This window comes from Cherax quadricarinatus, chromosome 7 (genome assembly GCF_038502225.1).
Source record: "Cherax quadricarinatus isolate ZL_2023a chromosome 7, ASM3850222v1, whole genome shotgun sequence".
Lineage (NCBI taxonomy): Eukaryota > Metazoa > Arthropoda > Malacostraca > Decapoda > Parastacidae > Cherax > Cherax quadricarinatus.
Window position 1 is genome coordinate 59,204,215 of NC_091298.1, and position 23,664 is coordinate 59,227,878.

The window sequence follows — 23,664 nt, forward strand, 5'->3', positions numbered from 1 at the left end:
AATTTAGAGGTCCCATCATTTTCCATAAATTTTCCATATCCATCAATCTCAAAAGGTAGTTCAATTCGACTAACTTGCCAATTTTTAACAATTTTCAAGCAGTAACAGGGACTGTTACTGCTTGAAGGACCAGTCAGACTGAGGACCCACCTTATCATTCTGTTCTCCCTCTTTTTCCCAACAGGAGTTGAATGATCCATGGGTGGCAATGTTGCAGGCAATGGGATTGACTCTAGGCTCGGTTGGAGAGGGTATAGGATGGGCAGCAGAGGTGATGCAGCAAAACCCAAGCTCCCACACCCTTCTGACACTCTCCTCTACGCTGTTGCCCACACTACTCCAACCTATGCTCCTCACCCCTGACAGGTACACTTTTTATGTTAACAATATTGTAACAAGTATACTACACCCATGATGTACACATTCCACCCTTTTTCCTTGTGTTATCAGTAGATACACTATGGGAACAAAAGATATTTAGTAATTTTTTCTTGCCATATTCTTTCATACATGATGGGTTTCATACATGAGGTAATAGGAAGAGGGAAGGGCATGGGAGATGGTTTTTCTAAGTTTAGGGCCTATTGATTATGCTAAGGTCATTAATTCCACGATCTTCATTGACACTAGCATTAATCCCCAAGACAGAAATTTAGGTAAACTCAGGGTATATGTACTAAGATGCGCATGTTTTAGTCAATGGGTGATGGCCGATGTGTGAAATAAAAGAAAAATAGAGGAAGTACTTGTTTGAGGAAAGATGCCTTTGAGCACATATAAACTGAGGGAAGCACACCTCTCAGTACATATATGTAATATATCCTTGGAGAAAAAGTTGGTAGAAAGGAAAGGAAGGGGAAAAAGCTGAGATTGAAAGAAAAATAAAGCATGTAATGACTACCTAAGGAACAGAAAAGGGAATAGAAGGAAGACAATGACTCTAAGGAATGTGAATATGATAATGGTACACATTCTCCAAGGAATGTGAATATGATAATGGTACACATTCTCCAAGGAATGTGAATATGATAATGGTACACATTACTGCTTCTGCTTCCTCTGTTGAACTCGACTGAAGAAGCCTACTATGTAGGTGAAATGTTTTGGAATAAAGTTATCCAACTGTTGCACGTGTGTCTTACTTATCATCTGCAAGGAATAGAAAATATGTTGGAAAAAATTAATTATTAGTCAAGGGAGAAATGGAGTCAGTCGAAGGTTAGGATCTTTGGATTCTGTTTTGTGATGTAGGATCAAAATTCAGTCATTATTTGAGAGACAGTAGTGATGAGTTTGCAAAATAAGATTAATGTTTGACAAGATAGTATAGGTGAGGGGTATTTCCACAGGCTTGGGGAGGCACTTGATAATGCCACTGCCCGAATGCTGCCAGAGGTGGGTAAACCCATTACCCACATGTTGACTGCTCTCTACCCCACCATACTTGTGGCCACCAACCTCACGCAGGCCTCAAACAGTAAGTACGCTGTCCTGAAAGATAAATTTTACCAATGTGGCAAAACTTTGTAAAAGCAAAAATATTAGATAATATAGGAGAGCCCTGCATATACAGTAGACCCCCAGTTAACGATATTTTTTCATTCCAGAAGTATGTTCAGGTGCCAGTACTGACCGAATTTGTTCCCATAAGGAATATTGTGAAGTAGATTAGTCCATTTCAGACCCCCAAACATACACGTACAAACGCACTTACATAAATACACTTACATAATTGGTCGCATTGGGAGGTGATCGTTAAGCGGGGGTCCACTGTACTACAGGTGAAAATCGCTGTAAAGTGAAACATAGCCTTTTTCACTTTCAAATGCATATAAAAGCCTGATAACATGTTTACAAGGAGGCTTTAGGAAAGGTAGGGGGTGTGTGGAGCAGGTATTTACAGTGAAACACATAAGTGAACAGTATTTAGATAAGGCTAAAGAGGTCTTTGTGGCATTTATGGATTTGGAAAAGGCGTATAACAGGGTGGATAGGGGGGCAATGTGGCAGATGTTGCAGGTGTATGGTGTAGGAGGTAGGTTACTGAAAGCAGTGAAGAGTTTTTACGAGGATAGTGAGGCTCAAGTTAGAGTATGTAGGAAAGAGGGAAATTATTTCCCAGTAAAAGTAGGCCTTAGACAAGGATGTGTGATGTCACCGTGGTTGTTTAATATATTTATAGATGGGGTTGTAAGAGAAGTAAGAGTTAAAAGATAAAGAATCACATATAAAGTGGGAGTTGTCACAGTTGCTCTTTGCTGATGACACTGTGCTCTTGGGAGATTCTGAAGAGAAGTTGCAGAGATTGGTGGATGAATTTGGTAGGGTATGCAAAAGAAGAAAATTAAAAGTGAATACAGGAAAGAGTAAGGTTATGAGGATAACAAAAAGATTAGGTGATGAAAGATTGGATATCAGATTGGAGGGAGAGAGTATGGAGGAGGTGAATGTATTCAGATATTTGGTAGTGGACGTGTCAGCGGATGGGTCTATGAAAGATGAGGTGAATCATAGAATTGATGAGGGGAAAAGGGTGAGTGGTGCACTTAGGAGTCTGTGGAGACAAAGAACTTCGTCCTTAGAGGCAAAGAGGGGAATGTATGAGAGTATAGTTTTACCAACACTCTTATATGGGTATGAAGCATGGGTGATGAATGTTGCAGTGAGGAGAAGGCTGGAGGCAGTGGAGATGTCATGTCTGAGGGCAATGTGTGGTGTGAATATAATGCAGAGAATTCGTAGTTTGGAAGTTAGGAGGAGGTGCGGGATTACCAAAACTGTTGTCCAGAGGGCTGAGGAAGAGTTGTTGAGGTGGTTCGGACATGTAGAGAGAATGGAGCGAAACAGAATGACTTCAAGAGTGCATCAGTCTGTAGTGGAAGGAAGGCGTGGTAGGGGTCGGCCTAGGAAAGGTTGGAGGTAGGGGGTAAAGGAGGTTTTGTGTGCGAGGGGCTTGGACTTCCAGCAGGCATGCGTGAGCATGTTTGATAGGAGTGAATGGAGACAAATGGTTTTTAATACTTGACGTGCTGTTGGAGTGTGAGCAAAGTAACATTTATGAAGGGGTTCAGGGAAACCAGCAGGCTGGACTTGAGTCCTGGAGATGGGAAGTACAGTGCCTGCACTCTGAAGGAGGGGTGTTAATGTTGCAGTTTAAAAACTGTAGTGTAAAGCACCCTTCTGGCAAGACAGTGATGGAGTGAATGATGGTGAATGTTTTTCTTTTTCGGGCCACCCTGCCTTGGTGGGAATTGGCCAGTGTGATAATAATAATAATAATAACATGTTTACAATATCATATATTAAATGAGCAATAAATTTAGGGCTAAAAAATGCATATACAGTACATGCACCACTTACCTTGTACTTAGCTTATAATGAGTGGTGAATATATTAAGTGTAGGTACACTGAATAAATGAAGAATGGGTATAATTGAAAACCGTCGTATTAGCGACATGCTGAAAAGCAAAGCTCTGTAAAGCGAGGCCCTCCTGTATTGTATGTGTTTATTGTAGAATGGGGTAATTGCATTAGTAACCTCAAGCAACTGTTGAGATAAAGGTTACCAGGGACCACTGGGAGAGGTAAACTTGACAGTGGGACAGCTAGGTATCGATTAATGCTAATTCAAATAATGTGACCACTTCATATATGATAATATCTTTATTTACTACAAGTACATGTACATGGTATACAGGCCTAGCTGACATCAATGACATACTACTAAAGAAAGCTCCATGTTATGCAGAGCATTGTGGGCAACTTAGGTCAGTTTTGTCCTAGGATGCAACTCACACCAGTTGACTAACACCCAGGTACCCATTTTACTGATAGGCGAACATGGACAACCGGTGTGAGGAAACACATCCAATGTTTCCACCCCTTAGCTGGGAATCGAATCCAGATCCTCACCGTGTGAAGCAAGAGCTTTTGCCACAAGGCCACAGGGCACCATGGCCTGGTGGGATTCATTATTCGCGCTAATCAAGACCTACCTGTATAACAGCTGAAATGACAATAAAATAGGTGTAAAAGACAGACATGACCTATACAACAAATGAGGTGATTTAAACAGCAATAGAGGTGAACTGGACAACAAGGATGAATTACACAATGAAAAGAGTGACCTAGACAATGGGAAAGGTCAGCTAGATGAGGGAAGTAAACCAGATAAGAATTAAATTAGACAGTGAAAAAGGTAAACTAGATAATGAGAGAGAAACTAGACAGCAAGAGAGGTGAATTAGAAAACCATAGAAGTGAACTATTCAGTAGGAGACATTGAAAGCTTGTTTATATGTAATTTTACAAGTTTTTTACAACAAATTGAAAATGTAGCAATAAGTACAAATAATGACTCTTCCTCCCTCCATTCTCTCTCTCTCATTCCCTTTTTTCCACTCTGCAGTCATGTTGTCTTGGATGGTGTCAGAGCCTCGGTTGCCCATGAACTTCAGTCCCATACTGATAATAACACACTCCAATTTCTTCCATATGCAGGTATGTACCCCTCTCCCATCCCTCAATGAGAATTTAGTTAATGGTGTACTCATAGATGAGTTCATACTTAGTGTGTACCACTCACCCACCCATCCCTCATATGATCACTAAACAGCATTTTTCACAAAGGGAAATTTATATATAGAGTGCACACAGTGCTGGAGTCCAATTGGTCCTTATCTTAATTTTTTTCCAACATGTCAGCCGTCTCTCACCAAAGCAGGGTGACCCAAAAAGAAAGAAACACTTCCACAATCATTCAATACTTTCACCATCATTCACACAATATCACTGTCTTTGTGGAGGTGCAAAGGTATGACAGTTTAGATGTCACACCAGACAGTATTCATTAATTAATTTTAATAATTTTGGCTTAGTTGGGTTACACTGCTGGTGGAAAGTAAAAAAAATTGAGATTCATCAATCACATATTGCAATAAATATTAAAGTTTCATTTGCTGTAGTTAACACTTAAAATTATTATTTTCTCAAGTGCAGGCACTGTACTTCCTCTTTTAAATAAAAAATAATTAAATAATTTTAAGTGATGTAGTCTATATATTTAAAATATGTTTTTGTTTTATCTCATTAGAAATCAATAACAGAAGAAAGATTGGGTGCCTGGGCATGTGACAGAACCTCATGGCCTGGTGTCAGCGATGATTACTGGCTGGTAGTACAGGCAAAGTTCTGTAGTGAGGCTGGAGCCAGAGATCTCCAACAAATTACAGCACTTCTCAAGACTCCACTCAACAACCAGTCACTTGTGGTGGAGGTAAGTTACTCAGACACTTGATCAATCACTAATGGACCAGTTGAGTTGCTCAGACATGTGACCAATCATTGGTGGTAAAAGTGAGTTGCCCTGACACCTGATCAATCACTAATGGACCAAATGAGTTGTTCTGACACTTCTTCAGTCACTGATGCACTGGGTGAGTTGCTCTGAAATTTGGATCAATTATTGATGAACTAGGTGAATCACTTGGGTAAGTCATCCAGCCACTGATGGGCCATCTGAGTTGCCCATCCCAACCTTTCAACTGCTCACTGCTGTGGAATCTAGTTCTGCTGGTTATTGAGGATCTGAGTGTGTCATCCAGCCACTCTTCCAGTTATTGATGTTATAATACTCTTGACCTGTCACTGATATCCTGGGTTTTGTGCACAGCTTAGCTACTGAATGAACTTTGTAGCTTTAAGGATAGGTTAGACAGGTATTTGAGTAATAGGGATGGATTTAAGAAGAACCTACCAGGTATGGGCCAGTTGGCCTCCTTTATGCGAGTCACCCATCCCAGTTACTCTAATACATGTAGTCATTGATTGACAAAATGAGTTACCCAACCCAAGTACAGTGTTTTGTCAATTTTATTTAGGCTTTTCTTGCTTATACAAATTTTTGCATTGGTTTTTAGGGTTCACAGATGTTACAGACATATACAGTAGTACATTATGTAGATCTAACCTATAATAACCCAATAAAGTCAAACAATGTGACTTATTTCCTGAAGTTACTGACTACCTAACTGATTCAACCAGTTCTTAATAACTCGTGAGGCACAATACATTTGTCTCTGTTATTCCTTTCCTTACATTCACCATCTGCTCAGCCATTCTCTCATCTATTCAGGCAAGCCCTTGTTGGTCATATGAGTCATGTTGGCCTAATTACATTACTGACTTTGTCTGTCACTGAGAATACAAGTAAATCAGCAGCTGACTGTATGAGCTGATGAATCATGAGTCTCTTGATACCAAGAATTACAGCAACCCTATACTTTCTTGGATCAAACCTGATTACCTCCATTCTCCAGGCATTGTATGATCCTTATTGGTTTAGCACCCTCGTATTATAATAATAATAATATGAAGAAGCAGTGAATTATAATATTTATAATTTTATTACAGTTCATTACACAAGATTATGTATGTAGTACAATAAATCAGAAGTCATAGTATGCACAGTTTTTTGGGCAGTGTTTAGTATATCATTACAACTAATCTTATGTATAGAGTTTCATAGCCCATAAAGAAATGCTCATTATTAAAATGTTATTGCAAACAAACTTTCAAAATTTTTTTTACATAGTAACTATAGAATGTGAACACTGATTAATTGGATAAAACAGTCTTAAAATCCTGAGGTTCTGTGGGGGTTTTCCAGACTGAATATCAGCATACAGCATTATCATGAATAAAATATGTAATATGGTTAAAATGATAATGTGATACTTCTCCCAGCAAATCCTGTCTGATGGCCCAGTGAGTGCATCACAAGTCATCCAGAGTCTAATTAGGCTGTGGGAGGTGATTCAGTCCTCTGCAAACCTCCTGAACCGTCTTGAACTTGATCATGCTCTGAACTCTTCTGAGGGAACCAGCAAGAGGCGAAAGAGATCAATTTTAGATGAAGTCAGTTCACTCGTGTCTGAGCTGCCTCCTGGAACACAAGATAATATTGAGGCTTTTCAGAACGAGGCTCAGCTCTTCAAATATATCATCCAAAACCTGTATGTTCCAGTTATTCTTCTTAAATCACATTATATTACTTATTAAATTACAGTGGACCCCCGGTTAACGATATTTTTTCACTCCAGAAGTATGTTCAGGTGCCAGTACTGACCGAATTTGTTCCCTTAAGGAATATTGTGAAGTAGATTAGTCCATTTCAGACCCCCAAACATACATGTACAAACGCACTTACATAAATACACTTACATAATTGGTCGCATTCGGAGGTGATCGTTATGCGGGGGTCCACTGTATTTTATATGACATTTTTTTATCTCTTTTTTATATTTTTATTATATATATTGCTTGTAACATTTTGTTGCCTTTATTTTGTTATGAAATATAGTTTAGTAGCATAATATCACAATGTGTAAGTGAGGGTGATGAGCTGTGTTAGTTTTTAAGGATGTCATGCAGTAGTTTATTCTATCAACTTAATGTCCATTTGACTCTAGTAGTTTTGTCTGTATTTTGAATATGGCTGGTAATATTTTTTTTAATGCTCATTTATCCATCTACATATCTGTTTAGTAATACAGTTGTCTCTGTTATCTCTTTTCTTACTTTCACCCATCTGTTCAGCCATTCCCTCATCTATTCACTGATTTGTTCATTTATTCTCTCATCCATTCACTCATCTGTCCATTCATGCTTTCAATCATTCACTCATTTGTTCCCATACACTTTTCATTAATTTATGTATGTTTTCATATACCCACCCATCTTTACTCAGTTATATACTAATTCATCCACCTACATATGTATCAACCTTCAAAACTGTCATTTTTCCTCCCCTCCACACCCCTAACTTTTCCTAACCTCTAGCACCACAGTACAGTACAATATAATTTTATTTATTTGCTAAGGTTAAAGTGTGTGTTTACATTTCATAATTTTATTGGAACAAAGAAAACCACTATCATACTGAGGCATTTCAGGCAGGCTCGACCTAATTCTTATAGACTACTTAAGTGTAGACAGGTGAAGAGTGGTAGAATACAAATATTCAGCATTTTACCACTTCCCTATCCATCCTACCTACCTCCAGTTGCATCCATTTCTTTCCTTCCCTCACACACACACACACACACACACACACACACACACACACACACACACACACACACACACACACACACACTATTGCAGGGCCAGGAGCTATGAATCGACCCCTGCAACCACAAATAGGTGAGTACACACACACACACACCCACCCACCCACCCACCTGTGAAACAAAGTTGTGTATTACAGGACAATGCTGTACCTCAGCCTGACAAGAGATGCATTGCTGGGAGCTGAGGACCTGCAGGAGGCTGGCTACCACTTGCCTGTTCTCTACACTCTCTTCAACTCTACCACATCTGTGGAAACTATTGCAAGTCAGTAACTTACATCACAATAAATCTGTTGTACCTTCAAATGGTAGTTTAATTTTTCCACAACCTTGTTGTTGTGTAAGAACACTGATTTCAAATTTAAATTTCAACCCTTTTATTTCAGAACATAATGTAAGAATTCAGATTTAAAAGCTTTTTTTTTTTTTTCCATATATGTAATTACTGGTAGTATAGTATTACTGACAATTGTTAGGAAAACAAACATATATACAGCCCATCAAGGGCTTTGTTAAACTGATACAATATATGGATATAATGAATATACAGGGTGGGCCAAAAGTAGGCTTACACTTAGTAGGTATGCACTTAACTCCTGCACCTGCTTGGCATTTTCACACTTCCAATACTGCTTTAGTATTGGAATACTAGTTTGGAACAATGGTTTGGAATTATGGTTTGGATAAATTAAATCGAAAATGTTAACAAATAGTGAAACAACTGTAAGCCTACTTTTGGCCCACCCTGTGTATATACAGTAGGGCCCCACTTATATATGGCAGGTTAGGTTCCAGGCTACCACCAGAAAGTGGACATCACCGGAAAGCAGGGCACCATTTTTTCCACACTTAAATTCATATAAATGCCAAATAACAAGTTTACACTAACATATATGAAGTTAGCAATAGAACTAGGCATTGAAAACAATAAAAGTAAAATGCACACACAGTACACTCATTATTTACCTTAAAATATTTGTAGTCTTAACCCTTAAATGGTCCAAACGTATATATACGTTTTTTCAACATCTGAAAGTATGTAAAAAAATGTAGATCTTTTTTTTTTGTTTTACATTTGAAAACGTGTAAAAAAACTTTTATCTACATTTTTTGTTACATTTGAAAATATGTAAAAAAAAAGTAGATCTACTTTTGTAGCATTACGAATTTGAACGCCGATTTGTTTGGACTGTTTAAGGGTTAATGTAGAATGAAAGATAAGTAGTATTTGTTGTAAGAAGTCAGGTGTGGGAGGTATGGTAGCCAGCCAGGCCACCCCACACACATAATATACTATGACATTTAAAGCACTCCAGAGTGATTAAATGGATATACAGTACATTCATTACTTACCTTAAAATATTTGTAGTCTTAATGCAGGGTGAGAGGTGAGTAGTATTTATTTGTAGGAAGTCAGGTGTGGGAGGTATGGTATCCAGACAGGCAAGGCCACCCCACCCACACGTAATATACCACAACATTTAAAGCTCACTAAAGTGATAAAATGCATATACAGTACACTCATTCTTACCTTAAAATATTTATAGTCCTAATGTAGGGTGAGAGGTGAGTAAATGAAGTAAAACGAATAATCTTCTAAATGAGAGTTGAGAAAGATGCAGAGTTATGTAAACTTGCAGAAAAATGCATATGGTTTTGGTTCATACACGTAACATCTTATTTACGTTAATTTATTTCACTGTGGGGTATATTTATCATGTTTATGTGTTATGTAATGTGTTTATTATATAATTTTGAAAAAAATATCATAGATGGATTAATGAAAATATTTATATTAAAGTAATATACAATATTTAATGTGCCTCAGTGATTATTATTATTATATATTATTATTAATATGGCATCCTCAAGACTAATAAGACACTTTTAGTGATTTTAATGTGTACCTGCATGCCTGCACAGTGTGTAAGTTTATTTAGGTACAGGTACATATAATTATCTGAGTATAGTATTATAAAACATGAAATAACTTTAAAACATTTGAAATTTTGGAAAGTTTCCAGACATAATGGAGAAACGCAGTGTTCACGGAGAATGTAAACAAACTGGGTGGGGGGCGGAGACTGTATTAGAAAGTCAAGTGGGGGGGAGCCGTATAGCGAGTTTTGGTCATAATTTGAAATGTCTGCAGTAGCAGAACACCGTAAGGCAAAACACACTAAAGCGGAGCCCTGCTGTATCTGTCTCCAACATGGTTACAGAATAAATGCAGCTTTGTTATCCCTAAGATTCTAGTACGAATTTTATGTCAAACACACAATATTGCCATTACTGGAGACACTTTCTCTTTTGCTGCTGTTACCACTGCTGTTGTACTTATTTTTGTCCATGTTGTGTATGTATTGGCTTGACAAAACCCCTCATGAGTGAAACATTGCATTAAAAAACATTGTTTCAAGTTGCACACATATCCTTTTATGTAACTTTTACTGTAGTTGAGGATCATCAGTCTAAGAATTCAGATTTAAGCTGTATATTCTAACACATGTCTTTATCTCTGAAGTCAAGACTTAACCTTTTCACCTCAGCATTTGATAACTTGTATTGAGACTTGATTATAACTGGATAATATGTATTATCTCTCAGTCCACACAGGATTCGAACCTGCAAACTCAGCATCAGAGTACACAGTACTTTATCCACACAGCCAGACTCCAGAGTATGTATACTCTGATGCCAAGTTTGCAGGTACGAATCCTGCTGTGGACTGAGAGATAATGTTTTTAAATAATTTTGCCCATTTGCAAATTGTTAAGCATATCAGTATATATATATATAATTAACAGAAAGTATTATGGCATATAGTTGTTAGAGAGCGTGATAACTAAGTACATGTATGTGGAACCCCAGAAGTGACATCATCAGCGGTGGAATCATTGGTGTACCTGGTGATCGTCTTCCAGCAGCCCTGGCACCTGAGTGATCTCATACTCAATAAAAACTTTAAATCACTCCTCTCCATGTTGCCAGCCAATATGTAAGTAGGAGGTTAATTTTTCAGTGGGGATAAATTACCAAAAGTTTATTTTTTTGTCTTGAAGTCTAGAATGAACTTGCATCATAATGAAAGTCGTTCTTTTTTGTGGGTGTTGTAATTGAATTGATGCAGGTAGTTGATGATATATACCTGTATTATAACAATAATGTTTATAATAAACTCCATAAGATGGCAGCATTTTGGGGGAACTTAAACAGTAGGACTAAACCTGGTTAATACAATAAACTCAGTTTACTGGAATAATAAGGAAAAAATATGTGTCCAGTATTGGCAATTGTGGTGGGATGTAAATGAGATTGTTGTAAGGTTTGATAAATAATTTTTGATATAATGGTGATGTACTCTTAATTCATTACCACTACAGTATAATATTAGGGACCAGTCTCTGGACCCAAAATGTACCTCTGATCTTGTGACTGCTGCCCTCAAAGTGAGTATGGGGTATAAAATAAAGCCATCAGATCAGTTAATGAAACTCATGGTTATGAACTTGTAAAAAAAAATTAATATTAATGTATTATTTGATGGCACATTGTCTTGACTGTTCTGCAGGCTGGAGGTGACAGAAAATGTATTCAATATGATGGAGAAGCCTAAATTACTGAAGGTTCCTGCACCACTCCCTCAGTTGGTGGAGGTTCTCAATGCCTCCTATAATGCCCTCAGTACAGTCATTAGTAAGTGCCTTTCACTCCATCAGTTGGTAGAGGGTTTTATCATATATATTATCATCAGCACAACCTACTTGTTGCTCTCAGAGTCCTCCACATACTGCCCCTGGCAGATCCTTCTTTAACTGTATTCTCACTCAGCAAGTTACCAGATTCAATTCTCCACCTCCTTAGTGCAAAAAAGAGAGTCAAATACTGCACCTTACATTTGCTGATGCTCATGAATAACTTATCCTGAATTTTGGTCTTGCCATAGGTACTGGTGACCCATGGGTGTGGTGTGTGGGTGGGTGTCCCCACACCATATCTGTCCTCCATAGTGCGGCTCTAGTCCTCCCACGTCTTCTTGCCTTACCATACCTTATGAGTGTCTGTGGACTGACTTTAGTGAGTAGAGGGAAAGAGAAAGTGAGATCTTGCAATAAAACAGTATGAAATGGGAACTGTGTATTCCAGTAAAGAGAAAGTGTACTGTTAAGGAATTAAATGGAAAGTGTTAATTAAAAATGTTTTAAAAAAAATTATAGACATAATTAGTATTAAAAATATGGAATCATAACAAAATTGTAAATATAAATATTACATGATACTGGCACATTTGTGATAACCTAGTGTCTTTCAGCACATGAACTTGGTGCAAATGCTGAATGAGACATCCTGGCACTACTACCCCTGTGGTAATGCCACCCTGGTTGATCTCTTTCCTCCGGCCTCGGCTGTTGCTGATCTTCCAGCCTCCTGGTCTAACCTAGAAACCATCAAGGAAGAGGTCCAGGGCTTCGAGCAGTACCTCTGCCACAACATGACTGCCATCATTGATGAACTCACCTCTGACGCTGAGATGACTCGAACCATCAAAGCCTTGGTGAGTGTCACCCTGCCAGATATGGTATATTTTGTTGGATCTGTGTAGAAGTTTGAAGTGTGAATGTTTTTATGAGTTTTTATATGAATTGCAGCGGTACCCCGAGTTTCGGCCATAATTCATTCCAAAAGGCTGTTCGAGTGCCGTTACATTATTCCCATAAGGAATAATGTAAAATAGATAGTCCATTTCAGACCACCAAAAATACATTTACAAAAGCACTTACAATAATACACTTACATAATTGTTCGAGTTGAGAGCTGTACGAAACTTGGGGTACCACTGTATTGTATAAGCCTCATGATAAAATATCAATCCCCACAACTTGTGTTGCAGCACAGTATACTGCCATCTTTCATGCTCCCATGTATTTCATTTCCAGTACATTGCTCTTCAAAAAATTAAAAAATCAGATTCAAAATTCAAAATTCTCATTTTTGTGTCCTATTTCTATATTCCACTGTAAATGTCCGGCAATCACACCACTTGCATTTGAAGCCATTATTAATTGCAGTTTACTTAATATGTTAATGCCACACAAAATGCTCTAAATCCAGGGAAAATTAGAGACTGAATAGTGAGTGTATGCATGAGTGAGCACAAACAATAAACTGGCATGGGAGGCCTACTGCTCAGGAAACAATGAAAGAAGACAGGACTTAGTCATGGCTGTTCTGGCCTGTACTAGACAAACATTGAAGTTATTGAACTTGGTCTGGTACTTCAAAAGACAACCGGACACTATCACTGCTGACAAAATGCAGAATTAGACATTCATCCATTTTTTTCCAGTGTACTTCCATTGTTTGTTCGGCCAATTTTTTTTTTTTTGTTTAAAATTGCTGAAATCCATCAATGAAAAGTTCATTAATGAGAGATTTTTCTGTATACTGGACTGTCAGATACACTTGGCAACCCTTACCTTTGATATGCCTTTGAAGAGCTTCGAGAGTTTAGCTACTCTCGGAGTTCGGCTATGGGCCAGGCTCATCTGGTGCTTGCCTGGTCAACCAGGCTGCTGCTGCTGGAGGCCTGCTGCCTCACATATCCATCACAGCCTGGTTGACCTGGCACCTGGTGAAGATACTTGTCCAGCTTCCTCCTGAAGGCTTCTACACTCGTTCCAGCTGTGTTTCTGATTTCTTCTGGTAAGATGTTGAATAGCCTGGGACCCCGGATGTGTGACGCTGGAAGTGTGACACAGTGTACTTTCTAACAATCTGGGGCAGTAGAGAAAGGACAGCCAAAACCCAGTTTGCAGTTTGATGAAAAAAAATTCATTGGTCACCGAGGGCCAAAGACAATGCCGGAGTTTTTGCAAGAGCCATGCAAGTTCATTTCCTTGAAACCCCCTTATGTTCTGGGACCTCTTTTGTTAGGAGAATTATGAAAATTTTTCTTGAAGTGGGTTTTAGTCATATGATTACCCACTTAGTGGATCTTTTGGTCATGTGAGTGAAGTCTTCCACTAGTTTTTTGGTACACCCTATAAAAAATTGAAGATAAAATGTGATGATAGGTTGTACACCTATTTAAAAAATAGATTACTACTGCACAGTAGCATCCAAGGATATGCAGCTTAATAAGCAAAACCAAATTTACCATCCATCTCAAAGATTCACTATCCAACTGAAAGATTCATGTTCTACCTCTAAAATTAATACTCTAGCTCAAAGATTCATACTCTGTCTCAAAGATTTGTTCTCTGTCTCGAAGAGCTCTTATCCATCTCAAAGATATACTCTTTCTCTGTCTCTTGAAGATTTATTTCCCATTTGAAAAAATTTATGTTCCCTCTCAGATTTTCATTCATTCATTCACCATCTCCCACCTCCTTGTGTATAGGCTGAGGACTTCACTCCTGGGGAAGTTGAGCTGGGTGCTACTCTTCAACTGATGAGGTCCTTTGTGCAGTTGCTCACCTCCCTTAACCCTCATGAGATCCTCAACAATATCACCACTCCACAAGGCACTCCCATCTTGCAAGAGTTCCAAGATGCCTTCACACAAACTGAGAGCATAGACCCACAGGTATTTGTAAGGTGAGAAAGAGAGGAGCGAGAGGATTGTATGGTAATGCTTTCACTCAGTCTTAAGCTTGGAATTCACAGCATAAAAATCAAAATACAAAGAAAACCAAATAGATTCTAGGAGATTTTTAAACTCTACCAAATGATGGAATTAGTATGGCTATGCTGACAGGTTGTAGGTAAAAGCTACATACACATGTGTATGTACTGATCAAGACATTTATTAAGGAAATGTTTGGTCAAGAGTGGCTTCTTCAGTCCCAGTCTTTGGAGATTACCCAAGTTGTTAACTTTAATATGTTACTACACCATTAACAAATACTTCTCAAACACTACCCTCTCACAGTAGCTTCTGTACTACTACTACTGCCACTGCCTCTGCCATTGTCACTACCACTGCCATGCCACTGCCACCCTCTCACACCTTGCTGCCTGGCTCCTGCCACTGTAAATGCTCATTCCTTAGTTGTCTCAGTATTAGGACTTAAGAAGTCACCTTTGGCAAAATATTACCTTAATAAATGTCTTGATCAGTGCACATATCTTTTGCTTTCTCATATGATGTCTATTTAGGAGAAAAGCATAGAAAGATATGAAGATATTAAATATTATTCCATGTAAAGAGATTCAACCTTTGACCTACCATGGGCAGCATGGTCCTGGAGCTGGTGGATCAGGGGGTAGAGTGGATGGGAGGAGATGCTCACACACAGCTAGTTGCCCACACAGTGCAGTACATCATGTACCATGCCCATGATATTGTTACTGCTCTCGCCAACCTCTTGCAAGGTAATACTATACATATTGTACTTTTTTCTAAATGTATACCATGATGTTAGTTACAGGATATGAAGTTCACCTGTGCATTTAAGTTCATTTCACAGTTTCTTCATTTTATGAAACATTCCATTGTGATGAATAATGTAAGTTATACTGTTTTTTGAATACTTGTAAGATTTTTAAGTTTTCCCACTAGCCAAACAACTAGTTCACAAAAAGAATGCCAATGGAATTTCATATGCATATACATATGAGGTTTTGTGTGTGAAGGGCTTGGACTTCCAGTAAGCATGCATGAGCATGTTAGATAGGAGTGAGTCGAGACAAATAATTTTTAGGACTTGTTGTGCTGTTGGAGTGAGAGTAAGGTTGCATTTATGAAGGGATTCAGGAAAACCAGCAGGCCAGACTTGAGTCCTGGAGGTGGGAAGTACAGTGCCTGCACTCTGAAGGAGGAGTGTTAATGTTGCAGTTTTATAACTAGTGTAAGTGCACCAATGGCAAGACAGTGATGGAGTGAATGATGAAAGTTTTTCTTTTTCGGGCTACCCTGCCTTGGTGGGAAACGATTGATGTGTTAATAATAAAAAAAACATGTGTACCATTCTGTCAAAGTCCTGAATATTATAAGTAATGACATGGTGAAGCCTCTGAGGAGAGTATAACATTGAAAAGTAAGAGTCTACTGAGAGGTTGTAAAAACAGGCTGTTTAAGAATGATTTTGTTCATATGCACTGTTAAATGGATGTAATTTTTATTCATGTTGCCATTTTATGTGTACATATTTTAAAAGTCAGACTGCTCCAGTTGTCATGTCATTTAGTATGAAAGGCAACTTGGCTTAGGTGAGGCATCGCACAATGGTGGATGGATGTCAGATCCGATCTAGGTGCATTGTTATGTATTGAGAGGGAACAACTGCTGCAGGTGTAACATAGTTTGAGGGGACAAGCTAACTTAGCTGTGTTATGTTGTGGTCTGAAATACTCTGTATAACTATGGGCTTTTAACATGCTCTCAGGTCTCGCCCATTTCTGTATAAACAATGTATCATGTTGAAATAACCTTATATTTGTATACTAAATCAGTGAACTTGTCAGTAGCAAATATTTGAAAAGACTAATTAACATTAAAGAAAGAGGCACATGTGAAGGATTACAGAGAAGTAAGGAGACATTTTACTATGTTGGTAAGCTTTCTGTGAGAGAAGTGACTGCAAATTTCATGTATTATGCTACAGTTAATTTTATCCTAAGGCAGGAATAGCAATTTCATCCAAATTATGCAAGTATGAAATAGTTAGACTATTTTTGAAGGTAGCTTAGCTCAGAACAGGTAGAAGTGAATGTTCCTTAGGATTAGTCTACCTGAAATACACCACATGCTAGTGGCTTTCTTTTGTGCTTAACAGTATTTTATTACATGTAAACTACATTTTGTATACTACAATAAGAAAAAGTTTTATGTTTGTTTAAGTATACTATGTTAAATAAGCCGTCTCCTCACAGAGATAGTTAATTTTTCAGTTCACAGTAACTAATGACAAATGTAGATAAGCATATTCTTAAATGAGTTTGTAACTTTTGATCATGTTATCTTTGATAAGAGATACAGTAACTTTGCATTTAATATATAAATTCTCTTATGTTCTCTAGATGAAGTGACGTTGACTTCTGTTTTGGGTCTGCCAGAAGATTACCAGCTGCTACAGGTGTTCCATCAGGGACCTACAGGCACTGCCAACTTTATTCTGCAGGAAATGTTGGATCTTGTTACTACCAAATTCCTGGTAAGTGTGAGAGTGAGTAACATTAGTCTTGTATATTATTTTCTAACATGCTGGGAGCCTAATACATAAATATGATCTTAACCCAAGCAATATATCAGTAAAGAGGTATGGTACTTCCTCTTAAAACAATTAATTAGCCCATTTCTTTTTTTATCAGAATGTGCAGGAGGCATGGGCTGCATGGGGAGAGAGGGTGTGCAACCAGAGTGTGGGCGTGAGTATGGTGGTGGAGGCAGTTTGTTACTACACCATCAACCCACATCCTCCACTACATTTTCAGTCAAACTTCAGCAGTGCTGTTGCCAGGGCTCTAGTGAGTAATGGAGGGAAAAGTGGAAGAAGGAAGCAGAACTGAACTCTACTTCTGTAACTATAAATATTTATAAATTATTGTATTTAACAGAGGTACTCTTAATTTTTTTTTTTAACATGTTGGCCATCTCCCACTGAGGCAAGGTGACCCAGCACATAAAGGCATCTATTTGCTGAAGAGGATAAAAGAATAAGGAATAAAGATTTTATATTTTTGCAAAGGTTACAATGTGTAATTACAATTTTGATTTGTTAAGTACAAAGAAAGCCACTATCATGCCAGGACATTTCAGGCAGAAATAGTTACGCAGATTCCAGAAGGGGGTCGAAATATACAGATCAATTAATCTCCTGAGTTTCTGTCTCCATGTAGTATTGAGAACTGTTCATTACGCTTCAATTATTCACATTAATGCATACATATATAGGGCCAAGTTCCATTTGCAAGACTTAAGTTTAATAGAAACATATTGGCTTCTCTCTTTGTATCTTGTCATTTATACTTGTCAGATATTGCTAGCAGTGCTGAAATGAGTTTTGATATGAGTATGACTTAAAGCTTTTTGCAATATATCTGACCCATAAAAAGGTTAAAATTTTGTTGGTCAGCTACATTTTTCATCTGACCCAAAATAAAGTTAAGAATGCAGTAGCAGCAGTGTTTTATTGACTGTTAAACTGATTTCTATATAAAAAAAATCATAGCTAATTCTCACTCACACTCACACGAGCTTTTAAATCTCTGCACAAAATTCAATTTAAACCAGCAAATAATAGAGCCTACTAGACTGGAGAATACACTAGACCTCATATTCACTAACAATGATGATCTGATAAGAAATGTCACCATATCAAAAACAATATACCAGATCACAACATAATTGAGGTTCAGACATGTATGCGTGGAGCCCCAGACCGACAAAATGAGACTAGTCATGAGGGAGCATTCACCAAATTCAACTTCAATAACAAAAACATAAAGTGGGACCAAGTAAACCAAGTCCTAACCGATATAAGCTGGGAAGATATACTAAGCAACACAGACCCAAACTTATGCCTAGAACAGATTAACTCGGTGGCACTCGATGTATGCACAAGGCTTATTCCTCTAAGAAAAAGGAGGAGTAGATGTAAAATAGAAAGAGACAGGCGCTCCCTTTACAGGCGACGGAAAAGAATAACAGAGCGGCTAAAAGAAGTCAATATATCTGAAATGCGCAGGGAGACACTGGTCAGAGAAATAGCAAGCATCGAACTTAAGCTAAAAGAATCCTTTAGGAGTCAGGAATCGCGGGAAGAACTAAAAGCTATAAATGAAATCGAAAGAAACCCAAAGTATTTCTTCTCCTATGCCAAATCAAAATCGAGAACAACGCCCAGTATTGGGCCCCTACTTAAACAAGATGGGTCCTACACAGATAACAGCAAGGAAATGAGTGAGCTACTCAAGTCCCAGTATGACTCAGTTTTTAGCAAGCCGCTAACCAGACTGAGAGTCGAAGATCAAAATGAATTTTTTATGAGAGAGCCACAAAATTTGATTAACACAAGCCTATCCGATGTTATCCTGATGCCAAATGACTTCGAACAGGCGATAAATGACATGCCCATGCACTCTGCCCCAGGGCCAGACTCATGGAACTCTGTGTTCATCAAGAACTGCAAGAAGCCCCTATCACGAGCCTTTTCCATCCTATGGAGAGGGAGCATGGACACGGGGGTCGTCCCTCAGTTACTAAAAACAACAGACATAGCCCCACTCCACAAAGGGGGCAGTAAAGCAACAGCAAAGAACTACAGACCAATAGCACTAACATCCCATATCATAAAAATCTTTGAAAGGGTCCTAAGAAGCAAGATCACCACCCATCTAGAAACCCATCAGTTACACAACCCAGGGCAACATGGGTTTAGAACAGGTCGCTCCTGTCTGTCTCAACTACTGGATCACTACGACAAGGTCCTAAATGCACTAGAAGACAAAAAGAATGCAGATGTAATATATACAGACTTTGCAAAAGCCTTCGACAAGTGTGACCATGGCGCAATAGCGCACAAAATGCGCGCTAAAGGAATAACAGGAAAAGTCGGTCGATGGATCTATAATTTCCTCACTAACAGAACACAGAGAGTAGTCGTCAACAGAGTAAAGTCCGAGGCAGCTACGGTGAAAAGCTCTGTTCCACAAGGCACAGTACTAGCTCCCATCTTGTTCCTCATCCTCATATCCGACATAGACAAGGATGTCAGCCACAGCACCGTGTCTTCCTTTGCAGATGACACCCGAATCTGCATGACAGTGTCTTCCATTGCAGACACTGCAAGGCTCCAGGCGGACATCAACCAAATCTTTCAGTGGGCTGCAGAAAACAATATGAAGTTCAACGACGAGAAATTTCAATTACTCAGATATGGTAAACATGAGGAAATTAAATCTTCATCAGAGTACAAAACAAATTCTGGCCACAAAATAGAGCGAAACACCAACGTCAAAGACCTGGGAGTGATTATGTCAGAGGATCTCACCTTCAAGGACCATAACATTGTATCAATCGCATCTGCTAGAAAAATGACAGGATGGATAATGAGAACCTTCAAAACTAGGGAGGCCAAGCCCATGATGACACTCTTCAGGTCACTTGTTCTATCTAGGCTGGAATATTGCTGCACTCTAACAGCACCTTTCAAGGCAGGTGAAATTGCCGACCTAGAAAATGTACAGAGAACTTTCACGGCGCGCATAACGGAGATAAAACACCTCAATTACTGGGAGCGCTTGAGGTTTCTAAACCTGTATTCCCTGGAACGCAGGAGGGAGAGATACATGATTATATACACCTGGAAAATCCTAGAGGGACTAGTACCGAACTTGCACACGAAAATCACTCACTACAAAAGCAAAAGACTTGGCAGACGATGCACCATCCCCCCAATGAAAAGCAGGGGTGTCACTAGCACGTTAAGAGACCATACAATAAGTGTCAGGGGCCCGAGACTGTTCAACTGCCTCCCAGCACACATAAGGGGGATTACCAACAGACCCCTGGCAGTCTTCAAGCTGGCACTGGACAAGCACCTAAAGTCAGTTCCTGATCAGCCAGGCTGTGGCTCGTACGTTGGTTTGCGTGCAGCCAGCAGCAACAGCCTGGTTGATCAGGCACTGATCCACCAGGAGGCCTGGTCACAGACCGGGCCGCGGGGGCGTTGACCCCCGAAACTCTCTCCAGGTAAACTCCAGGTAATACAGTATGATTTTTGGCAGTGTTAAATATTTTTGCTTATAGTTCTCAAAGTCTTGGATCTAGGCTAGTACATACAATGTCAGCACTCTGAAAAAGGTGGTGATGTCTGCATATCTCTGGCAAGACATCTATTGAATGAGTGATGGTCAATGTGTCATTTGTTTGAGGCTGCCCCAACCTTGGTGAGAGCTGGCTGATGTTTAAAAAAAATAATTTATACTCATTTGTCACTTGGGGATGATTAAACAGAATTTTGTCACTGGAAAATCTTGATTATTATACAACCTTCAGTTTAATTTGCATTATAAATTTTTAAGTTTCAGTGGTTGTGACAGAATTTTGCTGTGTAGAGCTTTATAAAGTCAACTGATTTGATAAAGCTCTTCACAGTGGGATGTTGTCACAATAAAAGCTTGCTGTGCACCTGTTTTTTCTTTAGTGATGTGGGCAGTGTGCCTTAGTATCCAACTGAATTCCTATTACAGTATGGTACTCCAGTAATAAGCCTCAGTGGGAAATGGCCAATGTGTTAAAAAAAAAAAAAAGTAACTAAATGTTTTATATTAGAATTTAGTAATTTCCAGACACACTGTTAGTACTGGAGCTTAAGAGACTTTCACAGAACTAATTAAAAGTTAAAGTAAAAATGAAATAAATATTTTTTCTTATTAACCACACAAAGAAGTTGCAGTACTTATACATTCCATCTGATTCTGTTTTTGATATTGCTTTCATTATAATACAGATATAATGCAATTCAGTTGTAGGATCAGAAGCATGTCACTAATTCTGCAGTGCATTTTGGGCAAACTAATCATAAGGCTTATATATTGTGATGGAGGAATGTGTTGTTTCACATATCGGGTCACGGTAGGACCTGACTAGTCAGTGATAATTTGCCGCATCCTCTAGACCTAGAGCATAATTAATGTCATTAAGTATCAGCACAGCTTGAGTAATCCATTATAATCACAAGTACAGTACAGTGAGGCTGCAAATGATTAGTTGATCAGTTACAAATAAATTACATCAGTTCAATGACCTGCATTTTGTGGAGTGGTTGAAGTGGGGGAAATCAGAATATGAGAATTTACAGAATTAGTGGATATTGCAGATGTTGCAACTATATGGAATAGGTAGTAAGTTATTAAATGCTGTAAAGAGGTTTTATGAGGATAGTGAGGCTCAGGTTAGGGTGTGTAGAAGAGAGGGAGACTACTTCCCAGTAAAAGTAGGTCTTAGACAGGGATGTGTAATGTCACCATGGTTGTTTAATATATTTATAGATGGGGTTGTAAAGGAAGTAAATGCTAGGGTGTTCGGGAGAGGGGTGGGATTAAATTTTGGGGAATCAAATTCAAAATGGGAATTGACACAGTTACTTTTTGCTGATGATACTGTGCTTATGGGAGATTCTAAAGAAAAATTGCAAAGGTTAGTGGATGAGTTTGGGAATGTGTGTAAAGGTAGAAAGTTGAAAGTGAACATAGAAAAGAGTAAGGTGATGAGGGTATCAAATGATTTAGATAAAGAAAAATTGGATATCAAATTGGGGAGGAGGAGTATGGAAGAAGTGAATGTTTTCAGATACTTGGGAGTTGACGTGTTGGCGGATGGATTTATGAAGGATGAGGTTAATCATAGAATTGATGAGGGAAAAAGGGTGAGTGGTGCATTGAGGTATATGTGGAGTCAAAAAACGTTATCTATGGAGGCAAAGAAGGGAATGTATGAAAGTATAGTAGTACCAACACTCTTATATGGGTGTGAAGCTTGGGTGGTAAATACAGCAGCGAGGAGACGGAGGCAGTGGAGATGTCCTGTTTAAGGGCAATGTGTGGTGTAAATATTATGCAGAAAATTCGGAGTGTGGAAATTAGGAAAAGGTGTGGAGTTAATAAGAGTATTAGTCAGAGGGCAGAAGAGGGGTTGTTGAGGTGGTTTGGTCATTTAGAGAGAATGGATCAAAGTAGAATGACATGGAAAGCATATAAATCTATAGGGGAAGGAAGGCAGGCTAGGGGTCGTCCTCGAAAGGGTTGGAGAGAGGGGGTAAAGGAGGTTCTGTGGGCAAGGGGCTTGGACTTCCAGCAAGCGTGCGTGAGCGTGTTAGATAGGAGTGAATGGAGACGAATGGTACTTGGGACCTGACGATCTGTTGGAGTGTGAGCAGGGTAATATTTAGTGAAGGGATTCAGGGAAACCGGTTATTTTCATATACGTAGTCGGACTTGAGTCCTGGAAATGGGAAGTACAATGCCTGCACTTTAAAGGAGGGGTTTGGGATATTGGCAGTTTGGAGGGATATGTTGTGTATCTTTATATGTGTATGCTTCTAAACTGTTGTATTCTGAGCACCTTTGCAAAAACAGTGATAATGTGTGAGTGTGGTGAAAGTGTTGAATGATGATGAAAGTATTTTCTTTTTGGGGATTTTCTTTCTTTTTTGGGTCACCCTGCCTCGGTGGGAGACGGCCGACTTGTTAAAAAAAAAAAAAAAAAAAAAAAAACATTATGTGAGATTTAACCTTTCCGCTGTCATGAAGACCTACGATTATCGATGCCAGGGTCCCCTCATGTAGATCTATATCTTGAGCTGAAGTTAGTCATATAAGGTGAGAGTGGTAAATTTCGGTTTAGATGTGAGAGAATGGATGTGTGGTGAGTTTGCACAAAATAAAAAAAATCTGCCCCATGTGGAGTATGATGGGAAAAGCAAAACTCTGATTTTGTGTTTGATTTAAAATAGCAGCTTTGAAATATTTTTTAGGATGGTTTTATGGTTTTAGTGAATGTTTCTTGGTATTATTTGATAGAATGAAGAT

General features: G+C 38.7%; 1 protein-coding gene across 2 annotated transcripts in view; it reads left to right on the forward strand.

Moving 5' to 3' along the window:
• The window catches only part of LOC128687048 (uncharacterized), a 195,726-nt gene that overhangs the window by 17,061 nt on the left and 155,001 nt on the right, over positions 1-23,664 (forward strand). For both annotated transcript variants that reach the window (XM_070082543.1, XM_070082544.1), the window contains exons 9-22: positions 185-366; positions 1,350-1,477; positions 4,410-4,501; positions 5,094-5,276; positions 6,746-7,014; positions 8,268-8,395; positions 11,002-11,128; positions 11,702-11,826; positions 12,077-12,207; positions 12,443-12,685; positions 14,531-14,727; positions 15,368-15,504; positions 17,152-17,285; positions 17,443-17,598. In XM_070082543.1, the coding sequence (XP_069938644.1) occupies positions 185-366; positions 1,350-1,477; positions 4,410-4,501; positions 5,094-5,276; positions 6,746-7,014; positions 8,268-8,395; positions 11,002-11,128; positions 11,702-11,826; positions 12,077-12,207; positions 12,443-12,685; positions 14,531-14,727; positions 15,368-15,504; positions 17,152-17,285; positions 17,443-17,598 (2,232 nt within the window). The remainder of the gene's footprint in view (positions 1-184; positions 367-1,349; positions 1,478-4,409; positions 4,502-5,093; positions 5,277-6,745; positions 7,015-8,267; positions 8,396-11,001; positions 11,129-11,701; positions 11,827-12,076; positions 12,208-12,442; positions 12,686-14,530; positions 14,728-15,367; positions 15,505-17,151; positions 17,286-17,442; positions 17,599-23,664) is intronic.